We start from the raw sequence: 26,480 nt of genomic DNA, 5'->3' as shown, positions 1-26,480 counted from the left end.
CTGGAAAACAGTGTGGAGGTTCCTCAAAAAACTATCCATAGAACTCCCTTATGACCCAGCAGTAGCACTGCTAGGGATTTACCCAAGGGATACAGAAATGCTGATGCATAGGAGCACATGTACCCCAATGTTCATAGCAGCACTGTCAACAATAGCCAAAACATGGAAAGAGCCTAAATGTCCATCACCTGACAAATGGATCAAGGAGATGTGGTTTATCTATACAATGGAGTACTACATGGCAATGAGAAAGAATGAAATCTGGCCATTTGTAGGAAAGTGGATGGACCTCGAGGGTGTCATGCTAAGTGAAATAAGTCAGGCGGAGAAGGACAGATACTATTTGTTTGCACTCATAGGTCTAATAGGAAAACAGGAGAAACCTAATGGAGGACCAGGGGGAGGGGAAGAGGGAAAGAGAGTTGGGGAGAGAGAGGGACGCAAAACTCAAGAGGCTATTGAATACTGAAAATGAACTAAAGATTGAAGGGGAAGGGAAGAGGGAGAAAGAGGTGGTAGTTATGGAGGAGCGCACTTGTGGGGAAGAGCACTGGGTGTTATATGGAAACCAATTTGGCAATAAACTATTAAAAACAAAAAACAAAACAAAAGAATAAGTAAAAATCTCTCAGCCTTTACTATTTGTTCTCTTGCAACTTAGATTATGGGTTATTATCCTCTGCTCAAGAATTTGACCCAGCAAATGACCATGTTACGTGCTTGCTGATTGCTGGAGATGGGAGGCATTAGATTAAAGGTCCAGAGGACCTTTGACAAATTTGGACACATTTACAGTTGGAATATGAGATGCTCTGCTTTTTGAGCTATTTATATAAGGTATATAATGAGTTACCTTAGAAACAGATTCTTGTGGCATTTGAGCTTCCTCTGTGATGCTAGGATATTAATAAAAACAAATATGAAGCTCTCTGTAAGTGTGCTGTGGAAATGTTTAACACCTAAGTTTGAGAGCTCCCTAAACACATATCACTATTTCAGAAGCTGTAGAAAATTTCTTTCATGATTTTTCACTTTACCAATGACTGTAACATATGGAGGGGTGTGTGTGTGTGTGTGTGTGTGTGTGTGTACATATATATCTAACATATATAGTCCCAAGTCTTAATTTTGGCAGAAACGTTGGAGCCTTTTTGCATTTGAAATAGTCATAGAATGGAATTTTATGACTGAGTTCTAGGTAGACCTCTGTAAACCATGGCAGTCTATATAGTCTACCATTTATACCGAGGTAAGTGGTGGATTGAACTTCTTTCTCCTCTCCTTCAGCACAGACCCTCAAGGTTATATGAGGAAGCTTTAAACATATATATATTTTTTACTGTTCACCAACTTTATGGATAACTTTGAGAGACTTTGATGTGGTGGTGATGAACCTGTTATTTTCATTTATAGATTAGGAAATTGCTCATAAATTTAAAGCCTGCGCATTTACACATGCTAACGAATGGCATAACTAACAACAGTTCTCGTTGTGATATCTTCCGGGTATACACAGTGTCTGGAGGATACCCAGGGTGCCAAAAGTTACACTTATCAGAGGATATTAGGTGTTTGTGCTTCTCTTGTCAGCAAGACAGCAATGCTCATCATACTTTAAGGAGACACATGCCTTAAATAAAAAGAAATATTCAGTTGAGGGGTGGGTGGCAAGGAGAAAGGATTGTTTGCATAGAATAGTTAGTAGCACAGATCATTTTCTGCAGTAAAGTGGGTGTCTCTGCATTTATATGCTTAACTAGCTATTTGAGTAATCAGTTTTAAACTAGTTATTGGAGTAACAGTTTTAAAATATCACCATTTTTCTTAGCCTGACAAATTAAAGTAAAAGAAAGTGCATGTCTCTGGTTACACATTTTCATAAAAATATCTGCATTCCTCTGCAACCTATTTAATGGAGCAAATGCTTTATTTGCAAAAGCTCTCATAATAATTGCAAGTCTATGTTATTCTGGGCTTGCTGAATGAGGTTTAACAACAAAGTGACAGCTATTATTTGAAGTATGTGAAATTAGGAATTCTAGACACATTTGAATCTTATTTTCTTAGTTTCTATCCTCTGGGTCTTCAAAAACAGTTCTTAAAACTTTGGAACAATTAATGTCAGTGATATAGAATGAAATTACTATATGCTTGAAAACTTTTCTTTTTTGTTTTTCTTCAGTGAGCAATGACTATAGAATGGTAATTTACAGTTGTCATTCCAAAAGAATTGTGGGCCACTTATTGCAAGAGAGTGTGATGGAGAAAACCTTACCTTTAAGGCATTTGAATGTCTCTTTTAAAATTATTTTGAAACAAAATATAAATCATGGCATTATAAGGCACATTACAGAAAGTATGGTGAAATTCTCAATGTCTTACCTGGACTCCTTAGCAGAAAGCTTTTTTTTTTTTTTAACAAAAAAGCTTTTCAAAATTTATTCTTAATATTCCCAAATTCCCCCGTTACTCTTCTGTCCCTAAACAAGTAATGCTTACAAAGCTATACTCAGTAGCTCATCATTATATATTGGAAAGATGTCAGAGTTTAAATTATTTTTTATTTTCCTCATTGGTTGGCTTTATAGTCAAAGACCTAAATTGGTATTAGTTTTAAGAACATTTTAGGGCAAGAGTTCCATTTAAAATTTCTTCCAAAGAACCTAAAACTAACCAGAATGTATATTTTGTGTGGCACTGTGTTTAGAAATGGAATACCAATATGAAATGTCATTTTTTATTTCAGTTGGAGTTTTTTTTTTTCATTAGCTGCTCTATTGAAGGACTCATATTTATACTAGTATGCTTTAAGGAATGAAATGTTAGTATTTCATTACTAGAAAGTAAACTCTCATTCATAATGGGTGATGGTAGTAAATCCTCATTGGACTGAACTGTGCTAAAAGAAATCTGCGGGAGTATTTGCTAATCCTCAGCAAGCAAGCTTTCATGTCTTTTCGTGAGAAATTGGAAGGATTGAAAGAGAGAGAAGAAAAAAGTAAAATACAGGCATTGTTGGCGTGAAATAGAAATGTAACTGGCATTTTGGTTTAACTGAATAAATACAAGCTGTGTAACTATATATAATGCTATAAAATAGGTCACACGTGTATGTAGAACTAGTTAAGAACATTTGGAGCCACTATTATGCTGAGAAAACAGTGCTTCCCAGTTCTTACGTGAAATTCCCTGCCAGTGGGAAGGGAACTGTGAAAGGAATGTTTTCAAATGTTCCTTGATTGGGGCCACGTTGGCCAGGCAGACCTGAGAGACCTTGTGTACCACCCCCCTAACCTACTTGTGCTTACAACCACAAAGGTCCCATTACATGTGCTGCTTTTGATGGGCTCCCAGGGGGAACTGATTATGAATGTTTGCCAGACACAGAAGTATTGACATTGTCGTGTTATTAGCATTACTATTCTACGAACCCAGTTATCAAGGACCCCAGGAGACTTTATTTTGATAATCACTAATGAAGGAGATAAAATGTGTAGCAATAGTCATTTTTGTAATGAACAATTTTACTACCTGCTTAGTTTGAAGGTTATGTAAACAAATGAAAAGGGAAAACATAAGGAAAAATACTGAACACTTGTTAGCATTGATTTAGGTTATGAATTCCAACTCAAGAGTATCTATATGTTAATTCATAGACAGAAGGGGGTCAGTATAAATAAGAATATGAGGCCATCTCCTAAGACCTAGCAGAAACATGTATAATAGATTAATCATTTATACTGGAATGGCTTTCTGGCTATATATGAAAGTTTTCTTAAATATAAGATTCATCTTTCATTCATCACAAACATAGTGGGATCCAAATTAAAAGGTGCAATTATTGGTTGAATGGTATCTTTCAGAGATGGGATAACATCACCAGCCTGTGCTGTTCATAGCAGTGACAGTTGGGGGCTGTGGTTAAGGACACTTCTGAGACTTTGCAAAAGGCATATTCAGATATTCACATCTATCAACTCCTATTATATGGTAGTCACTTAACTAGATGATGAAAACAGGTAATGATTCCATGGAAAAGACTAGAACTGAAAAATGAATTCAGTGAATTCACAGGATACAAAACCATTGTACAGAAATCTGTTGCTGTACACTAATAATGAACCAGCAGAAAGTGAAATTAAGAAAAAAAATCCCATTTACAATCACACCAAAAACAATAAAATATCTATGAATAAATTTAATCAAAGAGATTAAAGACCTGTACTCTGAAAACTATAAAATATGTATGAAAAAAATTCAAGATAATACAAAAAAAAAAAAAAGGAAAGAAGAATATTCCATGCTCATAGGTTGGAAGAAGAAATATTGCTAAAATGTATTTACTACCCGAAGCAATATATTAATTTTATGCAATCCCTATGAAAATACTAACAGCATTTCACAGAACTAGAAGAAACAATCCTAAAATTTGTATGGAACTACAAAAGATTTGAACAGCCAAAACAGTCTTGAAAAAGAAAAACAAAACCGGAGGTATTACAATTCCAGATTTCAAGTCATATTACAAAATGGCCGTAATTAATACAGTATGGCATTGGCATAAAAATAGACACATTGGGAGCACCTGGGTGGCTCAGTCAGTTAAGCGGCCAGCCTCCGCTCAGGTCATGATCTTGCAGTTCGTGAGTTGGAGCCCCACGTCAGGCTCTGTGCTGACAGCTCGGAGCCTGGAGCCTACTTCATATTCTATGTCTCCCTCTCTCTCTACCCCTCTCCTGCTCATGCTCTGACTCTCTATCTCTCAAAAATAAATAAACATTAAAAAAATAGACACACTGATGAAGCGAATAGAACAGAAAACCTAGAAATAAACCAACAATCATATGGCCAATTAATCTTCAACAAAGTAGGAATGAATCTACAGTGGGAAAAAGTCAGTCTTTTCAACAAATGATGCTGGGAAACTGGACATCTACATGCAAAAGAAAGTGGACCACATTCTTTCACCACACACAAAAATAAACTCAAAATGGATTAATGACCTAAATGTGAGACGTAAAACCATGAAAATTCTTCAAGAGAACACAGGCAGTAATATCTCTGCCATTGGCCATAGCAATATTTTCCTAGGTATGTCTCCTGCAGCAAGGGAAACAAAAGCAAAAATAAACTGTTGGGACCACATCAAAACAAGAAGTTTCTGCACAGCAAAGTAAACAGTTAATAAAACTAAAAGGAAACCTATAGAATGTGAGAAGATATTTGCAAATTCTGTATATGGTAGAGGGTTAGTATCTAAAATATATAAATATATAAAGACCTGATAGAATTCCATACCCCAAAAACAAACAATCCAATTAAGAAACGGGTAGAATGAGGCACCTAGGTGGCTCAGTCGGTCAAGTGTCCAACTCTTGATTTAGGCTCAGGTCAATCTCAATTCATGAGATCAAGCCATGTCAGCCTCTTGTGTGCTGACAGTATGGAGACTGGTTGGGATTCTCTTTCTCCCTCTCTCTCTTGCTTTTCCACTGCTCATGTGTGAGCATTAAACAAAATGGGCAAAGATATGAACAGACATTTCTCTAAAGACATGCAGATGGCCAACATACACATGGAAAGATTATCAACATCACTCATCATCAGGGAAATGCAAATCAAAATTACAATAAGATGTCACCTCATACCTGTCAAAATGGCTAAAATAAAAAACACAAGAAACAACAAGTGTTGGTAAGAAAGTGGAGAAAAAGGAACCCCTTTGTACCATTGGTGGGAAGGCAAACTGGTGCAGCCACTGTAGAAAACAGTATGGAGGTCCATCAAAAAAATTAAAAATAGAACTACCCTATCTATAATCCAGGAATTGCATTACCAAGTATTTACCTCAAAATGACAAAATGCTGGTTAAGTGCTGAACTTCAGCTTAGGTCATGATCTAGCGGTGAGTTCGAGCCCTGTAGTGGGCTCTGCTCAGAGCCTGGAGCCTGCTTCAGATTCTATGTCTCCTTCTCTCTCTCCTCCTCCCATGAATGTGTTCATTCTCTCTCTCTTTCTCTCCCCAAAATAAATAAAAACATTAAAAAAGTAAAAAAAATAAACAAGTTTTTCTCAACTTAAACAGTAGTTTAGAGATTTACAAAACTTTATTACAATTACCTTGGAAAAGTAATTTCAATAGTTTTTATTTTTAAGGGTTTCATTAGTGAGATAGGTAGCAAAGGTGGAGTGGAAACAAAATGAGAATAGATTTTGGAGTCAAACAAACCTGAGTTTGAACCTCACATTGGCCCCTTATGAGGAAAGTACCTTTACATATTTTATTTTGAAGGTTTTCATGGTCTTATTGACATTTTATGAAGATACGGAGTAGTGGTTAAAGCAGGAATTTGGAATTCAAAGGAGAATTGGAATACTAATTCCATTCTTTATCATAAACTTGAACCTTGGGGCAAATCACTTACCCTTTTTGAGCCTCAGTTTTTTCAACTATAAAATGGGAAAGCTAGTATCTTTCACCAAGAGTTTTTATTGATATAAGTTGTCAGAAAGCATTGCATGATGTAAAGTTCTTGGCAAATGTTACCTATAATGGTAATATTGTGTTTCTTGGGTCTTAGCACATTAGGGAAAGGATCATAAGAGTTTAATATGTTTTTACCTTTTAAAATGTCACAGATTTAGTGCTCGCTTTGGCTACACATATACTAAAATGTCACAGATTTGGGGTTAGTAATGAATAACTGATATGAAGTACCTTTTGTGTATTGGACTCTGTTCTCGGTGCTTTAGAAACGTTATGTAATTTCATTTCCACAGTGAACTGCAAGACGGGGGTCGTGCTCCCATATTGCAGATGAAGATATTTAGCTGCGCCCAGGTAGCAGGTTTTGCCCTATGCTGTGGGTGTAACTGAGATATTACCCAACGCTGAGTCTTGTTTTCTGTGATTTCAAAGCCATTGCTATGCTTTTATTCATGCTGTTTCATTTTCTCAATACCTACTGATGAAAGTCTATTTTGATTATAGGGCAATTTCACATTAGCTTTGGACAAACTGTCCCCCACCAAAGCCCAGTGGTAAAGGGTCTGTTGTTTCCACAGGTCCCAGTAATGAAAATACGGCTATATTATATCCATATTGTTGACATAAATAGTCCTCGGGAGTCCATTTTTATATTTAAGGTTCTAGCATTTAGAACACATTTTGGACAAATGCTCCAAAAGATATTTCATCTCAGTGACACATATTCCTACCCACATAACAAACTTTCTCTTAACAGAAAACACCTGTAGTCCCTTTTGAATAACTTAAAGATGGATTATAGCCCATTATATAGTTCTTATTTTGACCCTATGTATTATTCATGTTTGTAGGTTTTCTTGATCATACTATGTAATACATTCATTTCTCTAAAGGTATGATAATTGTCAGAAAAACTATAGACTTAACTAGACTCATGACCACTTTAAGCAGTCAGTAATAAATAACCCAAATTTAATAGATGGCACAAAGAAGTTAACTGATGGCCATGAGAAACCACTTCAAATAAACCCAGTTTTTTAAAAATATTTTTGATTATTGAAGTATAGTTGGCATAGAGTATTATATTAATTTCAGTGCATATTAATACAAAATAGTGATTTGACAATTCTTACATTAACTAGTGCTTACCTTGGTAGGTGTAGATACCATCTGTCACCATACAACATTATTACAGCATTACTGATTATATTCCCTAAGTTGTACTTTTCATCCTTGTGACTTATTCATTTTATAATCGGAAGCTTGTACCTCTTAATCCTCTTGATCTATTTCACTCATCCCTAAACCCAGTATTTTTGACTTTTATTTATGACCATCCTACTGATCTTGGTAGAAAATAAGAAGATTTTCCAAGGTGACTTCTCCATTAAAAATGGCTAAATAGTAACACACTTCAGTAGATGAACTAGTATAAGATTTTGATTTGACGCTAGGTTACCTGGGGACCGTATTATCGGAAACATTTTCTTTTCTCTCAGAATGTGTTTGACTCTCTCCAGGAGCTCATAATCCTTTAAAAATCACACAGGCATACAGACTTCCACTTTAACTTTCATCAAAACAACATCCATTTTTAAGGCATAGCTCCCAGAAGCCAATATTTCTTCTTAGGTGATAGCTTTCTTCCCTCCCTCCGAGCATCTGTTATTAGGTAGAAAATGGGGTCAGAAAGATTTAACTAACAGCCTACAAAGGACCATGAGCATTATTCTGGGTGTGGAACCACTTCTCTTGGTGAGGATGGTCAAAATATGTGACAAAGCGTATGGCTCAGGAATTTGATAGTTTCCCCACCTACAAAATCAACTCTTTAATGTTTACTGTGTAGTCACTTCCTATGTTTAAAATGACCTTAACTGAACACTTATGACTAAAATTAATATTCTTTTTCTTAAAATTTTTAATGTCTTATTTATTTTTGAGAGAGAGAGAGACAGCATGAGCAGGGGAGGGTCAGAGAGAGAGAGGAAGACACAGAATTTGAAGACAGGCTCCAGGCTCTGAGCTGTCAGCACAGAGCCTGATGCGGGGCTTGAACCTATCATGACCTGAGCCAAAGCTGGATACTCAACTGACTGAGCCACCCAGGCACCCCTGAAATTAAAATAAAATTCTAATTAAAATGCTATTTAAAGAAATGTTATGTAGCCCTAGGAGTATATCAATGGCTTTCCTTTCACCTTTATTTATTGGTTGTTACACTTCTTTAAAAAACTTTTGAGTAGAGTTGACACACAGTGTTGCATTAGTTTCAGGTGTGTAACATAATGATTCAATTTCTCTGTACATTATGCTATGTTCACCACAAGTGTAGCTACCATCTGTCACCATAAAATGCTATTGCAGTATCATCTTCCCTATGCTGCACCTTTTATTCCTGTGAGTTGGTTGTTAACTAATTCTTTATTAGAGTGTTAGTTTATTCTGAGTATTTTGAGAGGCTGTAAACTTTCCTTGATTATGTTTATGGTAGGAACTTTTATGTTAAACACACACACACACACACACACATACACATTTTAAAAAATATAATAATGAAGTATCATGAACTCATGTGAATGAATGGTGAGCCTTCTCAGCTACCACAGACCTTATCTGTATTTTTTCTTCTAATCCAAGGACCTGGACTGTCTTTTCCTTACTATTTTCTTTTCTTTTGTTTTTTACAAAAGTATTACACCACCACAGTCCACTTTTTCTTTTCAGCTGTAAGAAAGTTCCCAAAGGACTAGGATACAAGATATACATCTGCTATTACCTTTGGTGTGCTCTACCAAGCAAGTTGAAAAATTTAAGCAACAAAGATATGTCCCTGGTTACTCTGCTAGCACTTAGTTCTTTTGGCTTTAGACTGCGTTAGTATAAAATGAAAGGTCTCCAGTGTTGCCAGCTAGGTAATTTTTCAGGTTCCAGCTTTAGATGCCTTTCCTTTTTTAGTATTTCAGAATATAACAATTGGATACTGTTTCATATATAGACAGATATTTGGCCTATTTCCAGTCACTCCAAGATCATCGAGCAAAAGTCAGAACCAATCTCTGAAAAGGCACCTTAATGATGAACATATCCAGTCTCAGTATTATAATGCTTTTTGGCCCACACTAGTAAATTCTGGGGTTTCAAAGCAGAAAGGAACTACTAAGGGTCATCTAGTGAGTTAACTCCACTTTATAGATGAAGAAAAATGAAGATATCAGGGCTACTTAGCTTTAAAATTTTTCATTAGTTCATTCATTCATTCGTTAGTGCAGCAAACATTAGATAGAGTCATTACCCTGTGTGGGTCATAGATTATTAAGTCTAAAAAATGTCCTTTGGAAGAAGAAGATTGACAAATAGTTGCTATATCTAGTGAAAACTTATATCATAAAGACACATTTAAAGCACACTGAGGCCACACCGTTGACTGTAGAAGAGTTGACCTATGCAATACGAGTTTCATTGTAAAGAATGAGGCAGGCTAGGAAGAAAAGGCATTTGGGAAGAGCAAACAGAAGTCAGGGAAGAGCACAGTTACTATGAAAAATACTTAGTGTGTTAGTGTGACTGAAACATAGGACTTTACAATGGGGGTCGGTGAAGAATAGCCAAGTTATTGCTGTGGGGCAGTGTTATTGGGAACAGCTCATACAGAGCTAGACATTCTGTCAGGACAAGAGGGGTGGCTTTGTGAGTTGTGAACAAGTTGAAATACTTCCAAAGTGGTTGATAAATAGCCACTGATCTGCAACTCCCTCCCCTCCACTGTCCTAGCGCACCTCCCAGAAGTCCTCACATCCAGTGATTCATCAGTTAAAGAGTTGGCAACTTACAGGAGGTCTCTAGGACCCCTCCAGCACTAAGGTTAGTTAGTGCTATCGTTCCTTTTTTTTTTTTTAAATATATCTGTGAAAAAGAGAGAGTATGCATGTGAACCAAGAAGAGGGAAGGGGAGGGAGGGAGGGAAGTTGTGAGAGAGAGAGAGAGAGAGAGAGAGAGAGAGAGAGAGAGACAGAGAATCTTTTAAAAATTTTTTAAATTTATTTTTGAGAGAGAGAGAGAGACCGAGACAGTGTGAGCAAGGGAGGGTCAGAGAGAGAGGGAGACACAGAATCTGAAGATAGGCTCCAGGCTCTGAGCTAGCTGTCAGCACAGATCGGGCTGGAACCCACTAACCACGAGATCATGACCTGAGCTGAAACCAGACACTCAACCAACTCAGCCATCCAGGCGCCCTGAGAGAGAGAGAGAGAGAGAGAGAGAGAGAGAAAATCTTAAGTAGATTCATACCAGTGTGGAGCCCTACCCAGGGCTCAAACTCATGAACCTTGAGATCGTGACCTGAGCTGAAATCAAGAGTGGGATGCTTAACTGACTGAGTCATCCAGACACTTATGATTGTTATTTTTTTGAGCACCTTTTCTCTTCTATGACATAGTAAAGAATGTGAACTTTATCCTATAGGGTAGGGCTTGAAGATTCAGATGCTTCCAGGGGGTCAGGCAGGCTACATAAAAATGAATGAAGCAAGTGGGTACACAGAACGGGGAGAAATGAGGACTGTAGTGACTTGGTGGCATCAAAATTTTTTAAGAACTCTGTATCAGTAAACATAAATGAATGGTGATTTTGACAGACGGGCTGCCAATGTTCAAATTCTGCACTGTAAGTAATAGGAAAACCATAGCAGAGGTTCTTTTTTGATTTTCTTTTTAAACTAGGGGAGTGATGCAAGCTTTATTTTTTTAGAAAAATTGACAAGAGGCTTTAATAGACATAGATTACAGAAGAAAGATATATGAGACCAAGAACATGGTTTGTTACATTTGCAACAATGTGGATGGAACTGGAAGGTATTACGCAGTGAAATAAGTCAGCCAGAGACAGACAGATATCATAGGTTCTCACTCATATGTGGAATTTGAGAAACTTAACAGAAGACCATGGGGGAAGGGAAGGGGAAAAAAATACTTACAAACTGAGAGGTAGCCAAACCACAAGAGACTCTTAAACACAGAGAGCAAACTGAGGGTTGATGGGAGTGGGGGGAGCAGGGGAGAGGGGAAAATGGGTGATGAGCATTGGGTGTTGAATGTAAGTGGTGAATCATGGGAATCTACTCCTGAAGCCAAGAGCATATTGTATTTTCTGTATGTTAGCTAACTTAACCATAAATTATTTATATAAAAAAATAATCCTATGGACATAGGAAAAAAGGCTAGTTATCTCTAGGTGATGGGGACTATGCCTTATTACTTCTTTTATTTTTGCTTATCTTTTCCCCCTAAAATTTCAAAAAGAAACCCATTTTATTTTGTCAAAAACAAAAAACAAAACAAAACAATATGGGTTGTTACTAGTTCAAAGATTGCACAGAAGAATCCTGGCTTAAATTAAAAGATTTTGGGTAACAAAGTATAAAAAATTGATTTGAATATAAGAACAAAATTTTCTCCGTATAATTAAACAATAGAAAGGATTATTAAGGAAGATACGCAATTTCTGTCTTAAAAAGTTTCAAGTACCAAAAGACAGTGTTAGAAGCTAAACCTTGTGATTTCTCAGGGAACTTTCTAGGTCTGTGATCCTCTGAAGCACAACTGAGGCACAATATTTGTAGAGGAAAAACAAACAAAAAATATGTGGGTGGTGAAATGGAGTGGAAGAAATGCTCAAAGAACCCTTTAATAATACCAAGCAGGGGATTGATGTGGTGACGTTAAGATGTTTTTTAAAATTTTGAGGTCTATTTATCAGTTCAGTGAATTTGAGTACATACTTTATGCTAGACACTATTCTAGGCACCATATTAAATAGCACTCCTTAATTCATTTCTTGAGAATTGACTACAGGCTTCTCACACTTCTAGACACTGTGGATAAGCTAGGGGAAAAAACCTATAGTCCCCGCCCTCTAGGAATATCTATTCTGGGGGAGAAGGTTGGCAATAGACCTGGTAGAAGGGCAGGTTATGGCGAGCAAAGCTTAATATGGATTGAGGCTGAGGAAGACTTGAGACTGAAACCAACTCTGTATGTAATGTCTCGGAAAATTAGAATGTAGGAAAGGTGATCACTGTACAAAATGTAATAAAAGAGTGTTCATAGACCTAAAGCTAGCAGAACTTGGAAGGAATGGAAGCGGGCAGTGGTGAAGAAAGAAAGTCACAGTTGCAAGGCTAGAATGTTGAACCTTTGTAATAGCAAAAGTGATGTGGTACGTTTTGATGGCTGAATTTGAGATTTTGGTGAGACCCCCAAGTGTAGCTATTTTCTCAGATCAGCATCTCTCAAACTTAGGTGTGTGTCAGAATCACCTGAAGAACTTGACAAAAATAAAAAGATGGCGGGTGTATTCCTTCAACCATTCTAAGCCTCATTTTCTTTTCTGTTTTTTTTTTTTTTAAGCTCACCACGCTATTCTCACACAAAGTTGGTGAACCACTATGTTAGATAATCAAAGATACAAGCCTGTATAGAGGGATTGAGCGAAAGGCTGGAGACATATATTTTGTAGTTAAAAAAAAATGTTGAGTCTTATTGGATGGGTCGGCTCTCCTAGCTGATGCACATGAAGGGGGAGGGGGAGTCACCACAGCCCCATGAGTGGTTACATGTATGTAGTTGGTGGGAAGACTAGGAAGAGCCTGAAAGGTACATGAATTATTCAGCATAAAGAGAAAGTGCAGAGAGCTCAGCTTTCTCTTTATTGGAATGTGGACTCCATGGGGGCAAAGACCTCAGGGTTACCTTATACCTGGCATTGTGCCCAGCATCTAATAGGCACTTAATCAATATTTGTGTATTGATGAATCACTGCCTGTATGAATGACTATTACAAAAGGTAAAAAAATAAATAAAACAAAGCTAGAAGGAATTTTTCAGGAGAAGGTAGGCAATCCTGTCAATTGCAGATGCCTGAGGTCAAGAAGGCTGAAACATACAGGAGTTCTGGTAGACTGAGTCAGAAGGAAGTTATTGTTATAGAAGGGACGGGATGATTAAGTGCAAGCAGTGAATTTAGGCTCTGTTGTCATTTATAACATTCATCCCGAGCTGTTGATGAGCATTGTTAGGACAATAAGATATATATAAATATTCATGTGCATGTAGAAATATATGTCATACATACACATATATATCATATACATATATATGTGTATATACACACAAAATACACATACATATGCAAATACATTTTTCCGTATATGTTTGTATGCATGTATGTGTATAAAAGTATAGATGTTTAGCTCTAGAATCTTCATTGTGCCCTGTTGCTATGTTGAAGTCCTATAGCTGCCTCCTTCAGGTTTTGAATCTTGGGGAAAGGAAGGTATCTTAGGAGTCTTGCAGGCCATGGAGGAATGTCTTGGGAAGATTGGAACATGGACAGAGGCAAGCAGACACAAAGGCCATGTCTCCAGTAAGCTGCACATTCCACTTGCCACTCTGTTTTGCAGTGGTTCTTTGCTCCCCAAGAGTAGATATGATTTCTAGGAATTGTACAAAAATATAAAATCTTACACTAAGTTCTGTTAAAAGCTTTTTAATTCCAGGCACACATTTCCTTTGAAAGGATAAATCTTTGTGTCATGAAGCAGAGATGCTTATTAGCCTGTTCACTGGGATCTGCAGGTTCGCAGATGAAGCATCCAACCTTTCTTGTGTTTTGAAATGTCATGTCCAACTGCCTCTTAACGAAGATTCATTTATCCTTTTCACATTGTTAGGTATGGTCTATGGGGATAGACTTCCCTCAGGCTACATGAGTAGACCCCATTACTGCTGGTGGAAGTTTTGCACATGCCTGAGTTGGTGAAGAGGCATTGAAATAATCTAAATTTAGATGTTCACAGTCATTTTTATTTAGCTACTTTCAGACTTCAATGATGATCTCTTTTTGTCCCCAAATGTTGTTTGACAGTCATTATAGGAATCTGGTAATGGGTCTGAGGTTGTTACTTTAATAGGTGTAAGTATTTCTTTCCTCTGTTTCAGCTGAGAAGTTTTGAGAGTGAACTATTCACAGCCATTAAGAGACCTCCAATGTAATTTGTCATCATATTCTGTAGTTCACATTAAGTCCAGAGTACTGAAGGAACTGAACAAGTGGACTTGTAGACACCAGATAGCTGGCCATGGTGTTGGTCATGGCGTCTCAGAATGCTCAGAACTTCTTCCAGCCTCTCTCTTCCTGGATATCTCGGGTTTGTGAAGCTCTCCAGCAAGCAGGAGATATGTTATCTGCTTCGCTGGTTAACTTAAACAAACAAGACTCTAAATTGAGTGAAAAGCTAGACCAGGACTTAGATGATATTCAGATTCAGGAAGCTTACTTTGAAGATGAAGAACAAGGCAATGATTGCCGTCAAGAGGATGCAAATCCCTTGTTTCTTGAAGTGGATCATTTCTCCTATTGTAATAGTGATTTGCAGGACTCTGCCCAAAGTTCAAGCCCCAGACTTAGCCAACACGAAAAGGACTCATGTTCCATAATGTCCCAGTGGCCCAATCAGACCCTTGATGACCAAAAGCCACCACATGTGCTTTCTTCTATTGCTGAGGAAGAACATCACCTTGGAAAGCAAAGGAGTGGCCTTCAGCACAGCTTTGACAGCCAGCAATCTGGTATTTTAGGAAATGGTAATGGAAAAATGCAAGGTAAGGTAGCCAGTGATCATTTTCTCTGGGTTCTTCCAAAGGCTACTTCTCCTAATTTTATTTTGACTTGTTTTAGTTATCATATGAATTTTATTTTTCTCTCTCTTTATATCTTTCCACATACTGGCTTCTTATTGAGTGATCTACTCCATAGGAATCTTTTCAATATATAAAACTTTGGGAGATCCATGTTTGTGGGCTCCATATTCCAGAACAATAGTTCAGAGCAAGTAAAATGGTGAAAACAAGTTTGTTGGCTCTGTTTGAGAAGCCCATGTGCATTTGTCATGCTTTTTAAATGATCTTTTAAAATGTTCTCTTTTTTTCACTAGATTAGGAATCTCTAGATGTTACTATATTATTCGGTGTGAAATCCTGTGCAAAAAGCCATACTTGTTGCAAAATTTTTAGTTGATAACACTCCAAGAACACTTTTCACAGTGTTTCACTGAGACGTGATGTGAGATGACAGTAGATAGGAAATCTCTGAAATAAGAATAGCTTGATTTTCTTTAAGCCTTGAGTGGAAAGGACACATTTAAAACAAACTGTCTTTAGAGCTTTATCCTGTCAGATATGTTAAATTATAGTGAAAATGCAATTAGCTCTGTAACAGTAGCTATAGTATGTCCTGGCATGAATTTCTCAGGTTTCTAATGCTCTAAGCCTGAAGTAAGGACATTCGACTTGGTTCAGGGACAGAGGTATCTGATAGGCCAAGAAAGGTGTTGGGTGTGTATATGTGATGTGTGGTTGTCATACATTCATAACTCACCAAGATTATTGGATTTTTTATGTGACATAAAAGTGACGTCATTAATTCTTGTCTTTTTAGAGGAAGCAGACTTTTCTGGAATACTTCACAGCCTCTTCATCCATTTTCAGTGATTCCACTTAGTTTTATCTTTTTAAGGAAACATTTTATCCAGATACATGAAATCTTAGAAAATGAGGAAACATAATTTCATACCCTTTTTATAGTATTTTCTTGATACTCTTACTTAAATTAATGTTGAAATGCTAGAATAAATTGGTAAAAAGAAAGGCTGATATTCTTTCTGAATATGATAAACATAAATAAATTCAATTTCAAGCCTTTAAATATTATCTGTAGAGATAATTTTAGAAGTATCTAGACAACCAATAGAATTTCTTAGGTTTGACTTGAAATTTCTATTCCTAATTTAGAAAACTCTTGCTGAAGTTGAACTGTATTTAAAATAATTAACATGAATTTGGCTTAATAGTTGCTTGAAATTGGATTTTTAAAATTTGTGTAATTGTTGTAATAATCAATGACAGTAAAACAATTGTGTTCATTTGTTTATTTAGGGGATGTTTATTCTCTAGTTCATAGCCTCCCGGAAGGCAGGGGCCACACAAGAGATTAATTTTTGTATCCTTAACATCAAACATAGTGTTAGGTATATAACAGGATACCAAATAATAGTGATGAAATAGCAACATGGTAAGCTAAAAACTCTAAGATACTATGATTTTTCTCACTTCACAGTTAAGAAGATTATGCTTAGAGAATTTGAGAATATACCCAAGATCCATATTTAGAAAGAGGCATAGCTCAGAGAGTCTGGTTCTAGAGTTTATACATATTCTCTTTTTTTCCTTCCCCCTTTTCAAGGTATAATTTGCATATGGTAAAATTCATCCTCATTAGTACACAGCTCTGTGAGTTTTAACACACAGTTTTGTACCCACTGCCACAACTGAGGTATAAACCATTTTGTCACCTCAAAAAATTCCCCCATGTCCCTTTGTATTCATTTCTGTACCACCACTCCGGGCAATTGCTGGTATATTTTCTCTCTATCATTTTGTCTTTTCCAGAATGCTATATACACGGAAATATGCAGATGGTAGCCTTTTGAATTTGGCTTTTTTTATTATGCACTTATAGTAATGCATTTGAGATTCATCCATGTTGCTGTGTGTTTCAGTAGCTTGCTTTTTTTTTTTTTTTAAATTGCTGAGTAGTATTCCACTGCATGAATGCACACATTCATCAGTTGAGGGATAGTTGTTTCCAGTTTTTAGAAATGTAAATAAAGCTGGTATAAGCATTTGAGAAACGGGTTTGGGTGCAAATGTAAGTTTTCATTTCAAGTAGGTAAATACCTAGGAGTGGGTCATATGGGAAATATATGTTTAACTTTATTTAAGAAATTCTACTGCTTTCTGAAGTGCCACTTCACATTCCCAGAAGTAGTGTATGAGACTTTAGTCACTCATATTCTCACCAGCACTTTGCAGTAGTGTTATTATAAAATGTTTTTCAGCCATTCTCACTGTTGTGTACTGATAGCTCTTGTTGGGAGATCACTCTCTTCTGGTCTCTGTCTGTCCTATGAGCAAAGCCACAAACAGCCTCTTATTTCAGATTATCTTCCCAAGGATGTTTGTATGACCAAGAGCTTTGGAAGACAGAGATAGCATCCCTCTCTCTTCACAGCAGAGAGATTTGTTTACTGTTCAGTCTCCTCAGGGAGAGACAAAGCTTAGGCAGATTTGCTTGCAGATGGTAGAGATTTCACAAGCTGGGTCTTCCTTGACTGTGACATGGCTTCCATGGCTGAGCATCAATCAGCCTGACTCTGCGTCACCCCCGTAGTACTTGGCGAGTAGGGGACAGACGTGAATGTGATGTTCATGTTGTATATGGTGCTGTAATAAACTCTCCTTTGTCTCTGACTCAAGTCTTGTGTCTTCTGCCAACATCCATAAAACTGTAGCAGGCAAAGTTGTTAGTGTGCAAGTAGGATAAAATCTCAAGGCCTTCATTTGTAGCAAAGGGGATGGACCTCGGGGGTGTCATGCTAAGTGAAATAAGTCAGGCAGAGAAGGACAGACAACATATGTTTGCACTCATAGGTCTAACAGGAGAACAGGAGAAACCTACTGGAGGACCAGGGGGAGGGGAAGGAGGGAAAAAGAGGGAGAGGGAGGGAGGCATATCATGAGAGACTCCTGAATACTGAAAACAAACTGAGGGCTGAGGAGGGAGGAGGAAAGGGGATGGGGGGTGATGGGCATGGAGGAGGGCACTTGTGGGGAAGAGCACTGGGTGTTATATGGAAACCAACTTGACAATGAACTATAAATAAAAAAAAATAAAGTCTTGATAGAAACAGTTTAGAGAAGTTATGGGTGTGTAAGAAGCACACACTGGCAGCTCTTGCACTTTCATCATCGTTATTATCGATCTAACAAGTTGCTCTGCCTACGAAATTCTAAATAATTTTATTCTAGGTACGGACTAAATAAAAATGAAATTCCTTAATTAAAAAAAATCTCAGGGCGCCTGGGTGGCTCAGTTGGTTGAGCTTCCGACTTCGGCCATGATCTCACAGGTCATGATCTCACAGTTTGTGGGATCGAGCCCGCATCAGGCTCTGAACTGTCAGCTCAGAGCCTGGAGCCTGCTTCGGATTCTGTGTCTCCCTCTCTCTGCTCCTCCCTTACTCATGCTCTGTTTCTCTTTGTCTCAATAATAAATAAACATTAAAAAAATTTTTAAATATAAAAATAAAAATATCTCAAGGCCTTTCATAGGTTTTAATTCTTGTTTTGATTTTAATTTGCATTGCCCTAATAACTAGTGATTTTGAGCATCTTTCCATGAAGTTATTTATCATCTGTGTGGCTTCTTTAGTAAAGTCTTCAAATCTTTTGCCCACTTTTATTGAACTACTTTTTTATCTTTGAGATTTGAGTGTTATGTTTACATTCTGAGTATGAGTTACTCTCTGGGTCTTTTCTTTTGGGCTACAACTTATAAATATTTTCTCCCATTTTTGTGGCTTGTCTTTTTTATTCTCTTAATCATGTCCCTTGAAGAACAGAGATTCATAATTACATGAAATCCAATTCATCAAGGTTTTTATTTTTATGAATTGTGTTTTTGTTATCATATCTAAGAGATCTCTGTATAGCCTAGAGTGACAAAGATATTTTTCTGTGTTCGATTCCATAAATTTTAGAGTTATGGGTTTTACATTTAGGGATATCCATTTTGAGGTAATTTTTAAATATGATGTGAAGTATGGATAGAAGTGTTTCCCTCTCACCCTCAATATAGATGTCTAGCATTCCTATCTCATTTGTTGAAATGACTATCCTTTCTCCATTATGTGCTTTGACATTTTTGTCAGAAATATGTTATCTATACATGTGTGGGTCTATTGTTGAACTCTGTATTTTCCCCAAAATCTATATTTGTATTCTTTCTCCAATATAACACAGTATTGATTCCTATAACTTTTAAAAAAATTTTATAGGAACTGTGTGAGCAGGGGAGAGGGACAGAGGAGAGAGAGAGAGAGAGAGAGAGAGAGAGAGAGAGAGAGAGAGAGAGAGAATGAGAATGAGAATGAGAATGAATCTTAAGCAGGCCTGGCCCCATGCCCAGTGTGGAGCCCCATGTGGGGCTTGATTCCATGACCCTCAGATCATGACCTGAGCTGAAATCAAGAGTCAGATGCTTAACTGACTGAGCCATCCAGGCACCCCTGATTTCTATATCTTTATAATAGGTCATGATATCATGTGGTATGGGCCCTCAGCTTTATTATTTTAATACATTGTTTTGACTATATTTGCTTTTTCCATTTAATTTTTAATAATTTTTATTTAAATTTTAGTTTGTTAAATATAGTGTAATATTAGTTTCAGGAGTGGATTTTAGAGACTCATCACTTACCTACAACAGCCAGTGTTCATCCCAACAAGTGCCCTACTATCATTTAGCCCATCCCGCATCCACCTCCCCTCCAGCAACCCTTAGTTTGTTCTTTATCATTATGAGCCTCATCTACAAGGAAACCACCAAACTCTACTCCCAAAAAATGAATAATCCAGTGAAGAAATGGGCAGAAGACATGAATAGACACTTCTCCAAAGAGGACATCCAGATAGCCAACAAACACATGAAACGATGCTCAGCATCACTCATCATCAGGGAAATACAAATCAAAACCACACTGAGATACCACCTTACGCCAGTCAGAGTGGCTAAAATGAACAAATCAAGAGACTATAGATGTTGGCGAGGCTGTGGAGAGATGGGCACCCTCCTACACTGTTGGTGGGAATGTAAACTGGTGTTGCCGCTCTGGAAAACATGTGGAGGTTCCTCAAAAACTATCCATAGAACTCCCTTATGACCCAGCAATAGCATTGCTGGGGATTTACCCAAGGGATACAGAAGTGCTGACACATAGAGGCTCATGTATCCCAATGTTCATAGCAGCACTTTCTACAATAGCCAAATCATGGAAAGAGCCTAAATGTCCATCAACTGATCAGATCAAGAAGATGTGGTTTATCTATACAATGGAATACTACATGTCAGTGAGAAAGAATGAAATCTGGACATTTGTAGCAACGTAGATGGATCTTGAGGGTGTCATGCTAAGTGAAATAAGTCAGGCAGAGAAGGTCAGATACCATATGTTTTCACTCATAGGTCTAACAGGAGAAATTTAACAGAGGACCATGGGGAGGGGAAGAGGATAAAAATATTTAGGGAGAGAGAGGGAGGCAAATCATGAGAGACTCTTGAATACTGAAAACAAACTGAGGGCTGAAGGGGAAGGGAGAAAAGGGAAGGGGGGTGATGGTCATGGAAAAGGGCATTTGTGAGGAAGAGCACTGCTGTTATATGGAAATCAATTTGACAATAAACATTAAAATGAGTCTCTTGTGGTTTGATTCCCATATACATTTAAGAATAAGCTTTTGATTAAAAATTATGTGGGGAATTTGATTGGAATTGTGTTGAATCCACAGATCAGTTTGGAGGAAAGGATATGTTGATAATATTTGTTTTTCAATTCATGAACATGGTATATGCTTTATTTAGTGCTTGGATTATTTTCCATCTGTTTTGTAGTTTTCAGCATAAAGGGTCTCATACATATTTTGTTTGATTTATACCTAAGTAGTTCCTCTTTTTTGGTGCTTTTGTAAAGAATACTTTCATAACTTTCAATTTAAAACTACTCCTTGCTAGTATATAAAAATACCATTGACTTTTGTATAATGACCTTATATTTTGCAATCTCTCTAAAACCACCGATTAGTTCTAATAGCTTTTTAGTAGCTATTTTGGGATTTTCTACATAGAAAATAATACAATTAGTGAAAAAATGACAGTTTTATTTCTTCCTTTCCAATATCCATTTCTGTTATTGGTTTATCTTGACTGATTATGCTGTATTATCATATTGAATAAAAGTGAGAAAATAGATACCTTTGCCTTGATCCTGGCTTACTAGAAAAGCTCTGTCTTTCACTATTAGTATTTAGGTGTAGCTATTTGTAAATGCTCTTTATTTTATCGAAGAAGTTCCCTTCTATTGGTTTGCTATGAGTTTTTATCAAAAAGGAATTCTGTGAAATGCTGTTGTGCAAATATTGAGATGATTATATGATCTTTCTTGGTTAGTCTTTTGAGATGAATTACACTGATTAATTTTTGAGTGTTGAACCTGTCTTGCATACCCAGGATAAAATCCACTTGGTCATGGTATACTGTTCATGTCATGTATTGCTGGATTTGTTTTGCCAGTATTTTGTTGAGGATTTTATTTTCCTTCCGTTTTCATGAGGGATAGTAGGATATAGTTTTCTTTACTTGAACTCTTTATGTAGTTTTGGTATCTGGATAATGTTGGCCTCACACAGTAAATTCTGAAATGCTTTTATCCCCCCTGTAGTCTGGAAAAATGTGTATTAAATAATAATTATTTGTTTCTCAGAAGTTTTCTATAGTTTTTCAGTTAAGCCATCTGAACCAGGAATTTTGTGTGTTGTGGGGGGGGGGGACTGGTGAGGGGGAATATTTTCAAATATAAATTCAGTTTCTTTGTATGTATAGGATTATTCAAGTTCTATGTCTTTTTTATTGAGTGATTTTATGTAGTTTGTGTTTTTCAAGAATTTTTAAAATTTCATCTATGTTGTTAAATTTATGGACATAGTATTTCCTTACAAATGTTTGTAGAAACTACAGTGATCTCCCTTTTTATTTCCTGATACTGGTGATTTTTGTCTTCATATTTTGCAGAGGGTGTGGTCTTTTGAGTAAATTATTATCTAATTTATATATCTTTTTTCCAAAGAACTCGTTTTTGTTTTTTTAATTTTTTCGATTGTTTTCCTATTCCTGATTTTATTGATTTCTACTATTCATTATTTTCTTCTTCTTGCTTTGGTTTTAATTTGTTCTTTTTTCTAATTGTTTTTAATGTTTATTTATTTTTGAGAGACAGAGACAGGCAGAGCATGAGCAGGGGAAGGGGAGGGAGAGGGAGACACAGAATCTGAAGCAGGCTCCAGGCTCTGAGCTGTCAGCACAGAGCCCATTATGGGGCTCGAACTCATATGACCTGAGCTGGAGTCAGACGCTCAACCGACTGAGCCACTCAGGCACCCCTACTTTTTTCTAATATAATTATTTAATGTATAAATCTCCCTGTAAGAACTGCTTTATGTGCATCCAATAATTATTAAGTTGTCATTGTACTGAACGTGTTTTCTAGTTTCCCTTTGATTTTTTTTGATATGTGGTTTATTTAAAAATATGTTGGTTATGTTCCAAATTATGAGAATATTTTAGATAACTTGCTGTTAGTAACTTCTGGTTTAATTTAGTGTGGTCTAAGCACATATTTTATATAATTTTGTGGGTTTTTAAAAATTAATTAAGGTTTGTCCTATTCTGAATATGTTCTGACTTGTTGAATGTTTCCTATGTACTTGAAAAAGACTGTGTATTTTGCTGTCGTTGGGTACAGTGTTCTATAAATTACTTCACGTTTTTTTGAGGATGTTTTTCTCAGATTTTTTTGATATGCTTATTTTATCCACTGATTTTGCCAACTGATTTTGTTTTGTTGATTACTGAGAGAAAAGTATTGCAGTTTCTAACTCTCCTTGTGGATTTGGCTATTTCTCTCTCCAGTTCTAGCAGTATTTGCTTCATGTAGTTTGAAGCCCTGTTATTAATTCCATACACATTTTAGAAATAAGTGTTTCCTCAGTGAACTGACTTTTTGCTCATTATGTAATATACCTTTTTTATCCCTAAAGTCTATTTTGATATTAACATGACTACTCCAGCTTTCTTTCTTTTTTAAAAATGTTTATTTATTTTGAGAGAGAGAGAGGAGAGAAGAGTGAGAGAGAGAGAGCGAGCGAGTGAGCCAAAGTGAGCGCGCATGAGTAAGTGGGGGAGGAGCAGAGAGAGAGGGAGAGGAAGAGAATCCCAAGCATGCTTGGTGCTGTCAGCAGGGAGCCTGATGTGAGGCTTGATCTTATGAACTGGGAGATCATGACTTGAGCGAAAATAAAGCATACAATGTTTGGGGCACCTGAGTGGCTCAGTTGGTTAAGTGTCCAACTTCAGCTCAGGTCATGGTCTCTCTCAGTTCATGGGTTCAAGCAAACATTAAAAAAAAAAAGTATAACCCTTAACCAGTTGAGCCACCCAGGTGCTCCTCCCCCGTTCTTTTATTGTTTAAATTATTAATGTTTGTTGAGTTTTGAGAGAAAGAGAGAGTGTGTGTGTGAGTGAGCATAAGCAGAGAAGGGGCAGAGAGAGACAGAATCTGAAGCAGACTTGAGGGTCTGAGCTGTCAACATAGAGCCCAATGTGGGACCCGAATTCATGAGCCGTGAGGTAATGACCTGAGCCGAAGTCGGATGCTCAACCCACTGAGCCACTGAGGCACCTCCCAGCATTCTTTTGATTAGTGTTGACATGGTATATCTTTTTCTACTCATTAACTTAAATTTATTTTTATATTTATAGTGGGACATGGCATAAAATTGGGTCTTTTTTAAAAAAAAATCCAACCTAACAAATTTTCACTGTTAATTGGTCTTAACTGTTTATATTTAATGTAATTATTGATATTATTGAAATAAAATCTGTTGTTAGATTATTTCCTATTTGTTTCATCTATTATTCATTTCTTTTATCCTATTTTTTACCGCCTTGCTTTGAATTGACTATTTTTAAGATTCCATTTCATCTCCACTCTGGGTTCATTATTTATATCTCTTTTTTTAGTTAAAAATTATATATCTTTAAAAAAATGTCTAATGGTCATGCTAGGATTTACAACATACATCATTAATTAATTGCAGTCTATTTTGAAAAAACATTTTACTGCTTTAGGTATAGTGCGGTGATACTACAACAGTATATTCCCAATTCTTCCTTCATGTCCTTTGTTTTATTGTGATACATTTTACTTTTATACATGAAATAAATTACTCAATACATTTATGCTTTTTTGCTTTAGATGGTTGGTTGTATCTCTGAATGATTAAAATAAGAACAAAAGAATTTTATATTTGCCTTGTTTATGCTATTTGAAGCTTTTAGCTTGTGAGTTTATGCTGCTGATGAATTAGCTGTTGTTTATCTGAAAAATATTTGTTTTAAAATCTACTTCAGCTAGGTAGAGACTTGTGGGTTGATGGTTATTTTTTCCCCCAGCCCTTTAAGGTTGCCATTTCACTGTCTCATGTCTTGCATAGTTTTCATATGAGAAGTATGCTGTAAAACTTACTTTTGTTCTTCTGCATGTATTGTGTCTTTTTTCTACTGGATACCTTCAAGATTTTGTGTTTATCTGTGGTTTTCAGCAGCTATATCCAAGGGTGTGTGTGCATGTGTCCGTATGTCTGTGTGTTCTGGTATTCATTTGTCTTGGTGTTCTCTGATATTTTTGTGTCTGTGGTTCAGGGAGTTTCATTACTTCTGGAAAATTCTTGGCCATCATCTCTTCAAATATTACTTCTAATACATTCTCTTTAGTTCCTTTCTCTTGTATTCCAGTTGCACAAATATTAGACCATTTGATATCATTCCACAGCTCTTGAGTGTCCTTTTTCCTTCACTCTGTTCCCCTTTTTGTACTTTAGGTAGTACAATCTAATAACATCTATTCAAGTTTATTTTCTTTGTGTCAAGTCTAATGATGAGTCTACTGAAAGCATACTTCATCTCTGTTGCCATATTGGGTTTTTTTCCTGTATTCTGATTTGACTTTAGAAAATAATCTCAGTCTTCTTTGCTGAAATTCCATACGAGTTTATGCATGTTTCTCCCTTTTCCCATGATGGCTTTCAACCTGTTAATTATAGTTACTTTAAATTTCCTGTCCAGTAGTTCCAACATCTGAGTCATCTCTGAGTCTGGCTTTTTTGATTGCTTTGTCTCTTGACAGTGTATTTTTTTCTCTCTTTATTTTGCTTGTCTTGTAATTTTTGACTCAAACATCATAGGTAGGGAAAGTAAATAGCCTTTTCTAAAGCTGGGAGAAGTTTGGGTCAATTTAGTCAGAATTTGATCCAGGTGTGGGTTTTGCTGTTATTGTTAATCTCAGCATTATATAGGCTTTAAAATTCTCTATTATTACATTGTGTTTAGGATAGGGGCTTGTTTTCTACAGATTTTTGTGAAAATCTGCTTTATCTTTAGCCTTGAGTCTTCTCTTTTTGCCTGTGCCTCAGAAAGCATCTCTATTTTTAGGCTGTTGTCCCTTTCCTGAAAGGAGCCTTCTCTCTTCTATATTAGTTGCTATTTGCTAATATGGTGTGGTGGTGTTGAAAATTTCTGGTATTTTGGAGCAACCTATTTTGGACAGTTCTTATATCCCTGTGCCATAGGGTTAGGGCCTTCTCAATAATCCTGCCCTTCCCCTGATGGTCGGACCCCAAGGCTTCTTTCTGTCCCTTCCCCAGAGGTGTAAGTTTTAATTTTGTTTTATTCACTCACCTTAATGTGTTTTTATCTGTGGTTGATGGGTGACAAAATTTGCTGCCCTTCCCCAAGTAGCTTAAGGCTTTTGTTCTGTAATGTAAATATAATAGAGGAATCTTGGTGAGACTTCTTACCTTTCCTATAGTAGGCATTCTTCCCTCTTCCAGGACTGTACTATGAGAGAAACTTTTATCACTCCTGGTGTGCCCTGCCTTCAGGCTTTCTTGTGAATTTTGTGGAGAAGAGCTTCTAAATGGGTTTTAATTTTCCTTAGATTTGTGACTCATATGAGTTCTATACTCTTGTGATAGTCCATAGTTGGCCTTTAGAAATTCCTTGAAAATATTAACTTCTTCTTACCATCTTGCATAAATCCAGCATCTGCCCCTTGCAAGCAAATGCTTGAGTCCTTTATCCCTTTGAAAGAAGTTTTCTTAACTTTTGGACTAGTTGGTGATATTATGACCTCAGCTCTCTGATGAGTTTAAGAAAATGTGTCATTTTACAAATTACCTATATTTTATGGGTTTTGTTGTTTAAAGAG

General features: G+C 36.6%; 1 protein-coding gene across 3 annotated transcripts in view; it reads left to right on the top strand.

Moving 5' to 3' along the window:
• SYT16 (synaptotagmin 16) overlaps window positions 1-26,480 on the top strand; it is a 256,291-nt gene that overhangs the window by 145,126 nt on the left and 84,685 nt on the right. For 2 of the 3 annotated variants that reach the window (XM_029952619.1, XM_029952618.1), the window contains exon 1: window positions 14,625-15,147. The exons of the other annotated variant lie outside the window; for it this stretch is intronic. In XM_029952619.1, coding sequence (XP_029808479.1) covers window positions 14,625-15,147 — 523 coding nt within the window. Of the gene's footprint in view, window positions 1-14,624; window positions 15,148-26,480 lie in introns of those variants that run through there. 3 annotated transcript variants of the gene reach the window in all.

This window comes from Suricata suricatta, chromosome 9 (assembly GCF_006229205.1).
Source record: "Suricata suricatta isolate VVHF042 chromosome 9, meerkat_22Aug2017_6uvM2_HiC, whole genome shotgun sequence".
NCBI lineage: Eukaryota > Metazoa > Chordata > Mammalia > Carnivora > Herpestidae > Suricata > Suricata suricatta.
The sequence above is the reverse complement of the archived record's forward strand: the minus strand, read 5'-3'. Positions and strand labels throughout refer to the sequence as shown.